The sequence below is a fragment of the Sinocyclocheilus anshuiensis genome, unplaced genomic scaffold, assembly GCF_001515605.1.
Source record: "Sinocyclocheilus anshuiensis isolate Anshui unplaced genomic scaffold, SAMN03320099.WGS_v1.1 scaffold1405, whole genome shotgun sequence".
Lineage (NCBI taxonomy): Eukaryota > Metazoa > Chordata > Actinopteri > Cypriniformes > Cyprinidae > Sinocyclocheilus > Sinocyclocheilus anshuiensis.
Window position 1 is genome coordinate 96,521 of NW_015549639.1, and position 6,954 is coordinate 103,474.

The 6,954-nt window shown below is 36.3% G+C and overlaps 1 protein-coding gene across 1 annotated transcript in view; it reads left to right on the plus strand.

Moving 5' to 3' along the window:
- The window catches only part of LOC107659855 (ubiquitin carboxyl-terminal hydrolase 43-like), a 117,056-nt gene that overhangs the window by 69,186 nt on the left and 40,916 nt on the right, over nt 1-6,954 (plus strand). The window contains 1 exon segment of the mRNA XM_016448939.1: nt 1,509-1,653. Coding sequence (XP_016304425.1) covers nt 1,509-1,653 — 145 coding nt within the window.

The following is a 6,954-nucleotide window of genomic DNA, read 5'->3' on the forward strand; positions in this document are numbered from 1 at the left end:
AGTAATCTTAAAGATTCCTAAATGCATCTACTTTCGGAAGGCCAAATAAAGTGCTTTTGCTTTCACCTAGAAACACACAGCGTCTCCCTGACATGGCTGCTTCAACACTAACTGCGGTTACTGAAACCACGCCTTCTTTCTTTGCGTGCACATTTGGGCGCATTATGCAAATATTCCCACATAGTGACCTAGATATGTGGGGGCGTGTTAGAACGAGCCGTTTTAGGGGGGTGTGGCAGAGTCTTAACTTTGATAAAGAATATCTCTTTGGTTTTGAGACTTTAGTCTTTGCAACTTCAGGGATCTTATCTATTCACGAACAGCTTGTAACACTCCAAAGAGAAAGGAAAACTTGAAATCGCATCATATGACCCCTTTAACTTATCTGCCTAACTAATTTAGTGCATTCAAATTATGCACGTAAATTGTATGACCCGAGGATGGAAGAAGATATTATGCATCTGGTAAGGAATAGATGGCCAGATGCTATTACTGCAAGGTAAAGACCCTGTTACCTCCCTTTTTAAGGTTGTCTCTTTTCCAGCTCTCAGTGCCTCCATGAAAGGGGCTTACCAACTACTAAGAAATTCTGAAATTAATGTTACATTTTTAATTCAGCTCTTTGCTCTAATTGTTTTATTCATAATTGTATAAGAGCGTTATTAAACTTTTATACAGTGTTCATCTCTTCAGCTCTGAGTAATACTGCGGAGATGCTTACAGGATGCTGTGGCTATTTCAGCGCTACCCAAACAATATGAGAGGGCAGAAAACATCAGCGCAGGGCACAGCCTTCCTCAGAGATTAAGGGAAAAGGGATTACTGACTGCCTACTTAGCCTTTAGTGTACACAGATATCAATACTGAATATTATTTGTTGGGTTCAGGCAACAGATTTTTATATGGCATGTTTCACAGAGCTCAGATTGGGTATTACGGCCATTTGTAAAAGTTAGCCTTGTATTAACAGGGTATAAGCACGGCTATACTAATGTAGATGGTGTCTCCCCCTTGTGGTGGGAGGTGATATTGAGGTGAGTGTGTAGCGTATGTGCTTGGCTTGTTCAGAATAGCATACTCTTATACTAACCTCACTTACTGTATTACATACTACAGATTGTGCTGTATAACAGAACTGAGTGGTATACTGTATACAGTGCCATGCAACTTGATGTTCTATTTTCTGTTTGATATTAGCCACAATTTTTAATGTATATGATTTGTAATATATATATAGCCCAATATTGTAATGGATTGAGTGATTGAAACAGAAAACAATAGAAATAGACCTACCACTGAGCCTAATAGTTTGTCATGCTGAGTGTTTGAGCTGAAATCCCCTTATCTGTTGATTTGTGATGTGACAACAACTTCTTGAAAACAGCTGGAGAAGAACCTGAAATCTTCTTCGTTTAGTTGGACCCAAGTTTCTCATTCATATGAATAATCCGTTCCATGGTGTGCAAGGTTGTTTAACTCTCAGATCAAATTTTCTCTTTCTCTCGTAGGTGATTTTGACAGAGATGAACTCAAATGGGTTCCAGCGCTCTTTCTCTGATGAAGATGATATGACGAGTATCTCAGAGAGTGATGTCATCTATGCCTTCCAGGCTCCACCCCTCTTCACCAGAGGAGGCTCCATGCGATTCTCAGGTAACCATAGTGATGCATAAGGAAATCTGGAGACAAGGATATGCTTCAGGCTTCTAGCATCTTTAGCTACTGTAGCTAACTGGATATTGACAGTTAAAAATGTAAGTGATTTCAGTTGTTTGCTCACTTCCCACTAGTCGCTCAAGACCAGACATTTTACTTTTTGTGACAATTTATTCTGGCCAAGAACTGTCCACTCTCCAGACAGGAGGAAACCACCTAACTGACATGTAAAGCAACCAATCAAAATTTGTTTAGTTTTAATATGTCATTTAGGGGTGGGGCTATCCTTCTTTACACAATTTTCATTCAACCTGATCAAAAAAAACGTTTTATTGTGCAATATATCAGTGAATGGCTGTTGGATGGTTTGACTGAGTTTGAGACTAACTGGAATCACTGACAGGCAGGAAGCAGGGGCGGACTTACCCATTAGGCAAAGGTAGGCAACCGCCTTGGGCCCCCAAAAGCCAAGGGCCTCCTAAAATGAGTTTCATATAGGATATGCGCATTAAGCACTGACACGCGAACGTGTTTTATTTTTTTAATTGTATGGAATTATAAAATAAAACGCAAATTATAATCGGTCCTGTTTTAGGCTTTTCCTTATTTTTATATTTTAGACATCCATCAATTATGGTGATGAAAAAAATGACTCGCCATCTCCTCATTGGATGTGCCTTTAGAGAGAAATGCATGGATTACATAATGAATACAAATGAATTATTTTGTTTTAAAGTAGTAATTTAAAGCTTTCTATATATTTTTATCACGTCTGTGAGACAATTCGTTGAGTTTAGGTTCATCATTGTGAAGCGCTCCTGTTCAAGCCCGAGACGGCAGAAAGCGTTTGTTTTCTTTATTTTATAAAAGCACAACGTTTTGTTGATATTGTGAGTGTACACAAATAAAAGTAGACCCTTTACAGTTTAGAATGATGTATTACTCTTACCTTTATGAGCAAAAATGACTGCGTATTTTAAGTTGTTTCCACTGTTAGAAAAAAATGCAAGTGATTGCGCTGGCGCCTCCATGTCCTGCAGAGCATGCTTCAGCTTCCACTCGCCACACAAACGATTAGATATGCGTCTAACAGCGCACATTTAGCTATGTTAAATATTTAAACATTGTGATATGCTTGAACTGTTTTATAGGCTATATAGATTTTATTTTAGGCAAGTTGTGATGATTTGAAAAGGCAAAATTGATCAGACATATAGGCTATGATCAACTCACTGTCTGCCCCTGGCCTTTACTTAAAAAAAAAAAAAAAAAAAAACCCTTACATTTTACTTTATAAAAAAACAAAACGAAATATAATCACTTTTCCATTACATACAAGACTGAACTATTTTAATAGCTGAAACAGTAATATAAGCTTTTTCTAGGAAAAGGGGAAAAAAGACGGGCTAGGGCCTACTTGAGGCCCGTGCAGGGCTTTAATCCACTTCATCCAACTCTGTTTTGTTCTCATCTGTGAGCATGCTCTTGATATAGGCCCTATGTATTTTACCATTTTGTTGAGTTTAAAACGTGTAACACATTCGTTCTACTCTCACTGATTATTTGGTCCCCCCCCCAAAAAAAATCTGTGTGTACCCTCAAAAGAAATCCTGCAGGCACCCCTGGTCCGAGTTGACCGTGCTTTTTGAGTACCCTGCTTGAAGGAGATGAAAATATTATGCATCTGAAGCTGTAATTAAATATTGAGAAACAGTGTGTATTTAAAGTTTAGAATTAGACAGCCTTTGCACACAGGCTTAAGGTGGTAACTCATCAGTGGACTTTCCTCATCAATATAGGCTATATTTTTTTCACACTTTTCTTCCTACTGGCAGAGAATGAATGTTCATTTTCAATAATCCAGTCTGTAGGTTTTGTTCAGATCAATGTGAAAATCCACTCACATAACCCCATTTTAAATTAATATAATAATTTATACTTCTGGCTCACCCCTGGTTTAAACGCTCAATTGAGAGGTTTATTATTTTATAATTTATTTTGTTTTTGTGAAAACCTGTATCTCAACTGTAAATCAGTTGCTATTTCGTTGTCTACAACATGAAAGAAAGCCATTATAACATGTACATGAAAAATGTAGAAACACTGGACACAACTATGGGGCACCATTGAGCAGCAGCAAGCATCACAACAAAAAGAAACCTCAAGGTTGATCTAGGAAAATGTGTGCAAATGTATAGGGCCCCATTCCAATATTTTTCCTGGGGCCCCCAATTCACTAAATCCGCCTCTGGCAGGAAGTACTGTATTTTCTAGAAAAAAAAAAAAGTTGCAGCTGAGTATAAGTCACATACTGTAGAGCATGGGTCACCAAACTTGATCCTGGAGGGCCGGTGTCCTGCAGAGTTTAGCTCCAACTTGCCTCAACACACCTGCCTGGAAGTTTCAAGTATACCTAGTAAGAGCTTGATTAGCTGGTTCAGGTGTGTTTAATTAGGGTTGGAGCTAAACTCTGCAGGACACTGGCCCTCCAGGACCGTGTCTGGTGACCCCTGCTGTAGAGTGTTGATGGGAAAAAACATAGACAAGTCATGTTATTGTTACATTCGGAAATAATGCAAAATACCAGTAAATTAACATTATCTATAAACATTATAAACATGCATTTTAGTTCCTCTCACTCCACAACACCTCCTTCCATTAATCACTATTCAGAACAAGAACAAATGACAGAAGTATAAAATAAACATATATTAGTATTCATTATAAACAATATTTAGTATAAATGCCAAGTGCTTTACCACAAATTCATCAAAATAAATCACTCATCAGCCTCAAAATAAATGTATCAAAATAAATCACTAAATCACCGTCATCACACTCAGTGATTCTGGCCTTTCAAAATCCTTGGCGTATCATTTCAGTTTTTCTTCATACTGTACAACAATCAATTTAAACTGAGCTGTGTAACTTTTTCTTTCATTGACTGCATTTTAGTGTTATGATGAGTGGGCTGTGATGTCAATTAGCAATAGATCCGTGCTTGATGTTAATTGCCTTATTTAAGTCACAGCACGTTCCAGATGATTAAAAAGAAATATGACGTATATTCCGGAAAATACAGTATTTCTTGACACTTTTTTGCTGTTTACAGAGCCTAGGGCTATTACAGACAGATGTGATTTCTCTGGACACCTGTTTCAGTGTTATCTGTCAGGTAGTAGGGACATGTATGTGTGGTATTAAAAAAATATTTGCTTAAGGCCATTTTAAGACAAATGCAGGCATTAAAAGTCAATGTACTGGAAAATATAGGATTATAGAGAGAGATTTACATAGAAATATCTCAAGTACACAGTGGCTTCTCAGTCCACTGATGTATTTAAGTGATAGAATGCAGCGTGACTTCTTCCTTATAAATGAGCTTACATGTTTTCTCCCAGCGATGTTCTTGCGCTGTATATTTTAAGTCTATTGAAAGTTCTAAAGAAAACTTTCACCTTGAAGATTAAGAGGCTCTGTTGAATTAGAGATAAAACTCTGTTTACAAGTCTTCAGATAGTGTGGTTGTTTATTATGGCTGTCAGGTGGACGATTGAAGATTGATATCAATGCAAATTATGCTTATAGAGGTGTCAAGAAGAATGGAGGACGAAAAAAAATTCCCCTTGAGGGGCGACTTGTAGAATAAAACGACTTTTTCTAGCTACTGGTGTGACATCCCTTATGAAAAATAAGCACACTTAGCATACATTTAAAAAGAGTAGCTACAACCGAAATAATATACTTTAAAAGAAAATACTTAAATGCAAACCTAAAATAATGTTTTCAGACACTTAATTGCATGTTAATTGCAATGACATGTATTGTAAATGAAAATGTATTGTAGTTTCAATTTATATTAAATGCAGTTAGCTGAACTTTAGAGCGTATTTGTATATTGGTATTTTACACATTTGTAATGATTATGTTGCAGTTTAGTACATTTAAGAAATGTATTAAAGTCCACCTGTAGTCAATAATTTTATCCCTTAAAACTGATCTTTGATCAAATGTTTTTTTGTTTCATGTTTAAACATAATTTCTTCATGTCTTAAAATGGCTTAAATGTATCTCTACACCCTTACCTCTTTGAGTATACACGGATATGTGAATATTCAAATTAGTCCCCGCCTCCACTCAATGGCACCACCTCGGACCCGCACCACTTTTACTCAGTTAGCAAAAGTAAGTGCTATAGTAGACGCTACACAATGATAATCACAGTGGTAATCTTGGATTAATGGTTATCGCTATGTCATCCATTTAACTTTCGAGAATGAATCTGTTAGTGAATGTATTGAAATTCTGAATAGATTATATAGCCTAGAAAGCGTACAAAGAGCGATCCCCTTATAATCACTGAAAAGCTGCCTCTCAGTTTAGTTCATCGCAATCTCATTCCGTTATAATCAATGAAGCTCTAGCCTCTACACTGCACACTTAATCTGTTATTTACATCGTGTCTACGCCTTGTTTATTATAACACGAGGTTTCAGGAGTGTGCAGAAATCAGCACTGAACAAAACTCTGGATTCTGACTAATATAAACACCTCTGATTGGCCATTGTGATCAAGAAATGAACAGCTATGTTTGTGATTCTCTGTATTACTCAACCCTTCAAAAACATGTTGTAAATAGAAACCTTTGACCATATATGAAAAGGCCTGTCCCACATGTTCACAGGATTGGTTAAAAAATTGTTTTGAACGAAATGGGGGCCATTTCAAACTGTGTTTTTGAGACTGATTTTTTGTACACTGTATATTCTCCTTAAAAAGGAAAATATACTCTGCAGTGGTGTTGACTGAGGAATTTGCACATGGTTTGTCTTTAAGCAAATAAACAAAAAAACAGATAGACATGTAAACAACGCTAAAAACTTGATTTTCACCACAGGGGGCTTTAACTTTAAATGTAACACACACTCAAATAACACAGTTCAGTTAAAATTAGAATCAAGTAGTTTAACTACTTTACATATGCTTTATTATGCCAGTCAACACATCAAAATAAGTGTACTTTAAAGTATGACAAAATATTATTAAAACATGAACTACCAGTCAAAAGTTAATAATTAAGATTGTTTTTAAAAGAAGTATTGTTTTTAAAAGAAGTGTCTTACAGTATATTCACCAAGGCTGCGTTTATTTGATCAATAATACATAAAAACAGTAATGTTGTGAAATATAACTATTAAAAATAACTGTTTTCTATTTAAAAAACTGAGCACGTTTACATGCACACCAGTAAGCTGATAACTCACAAATATCAGCTTATTAAAATAACCAGTTTTCCCC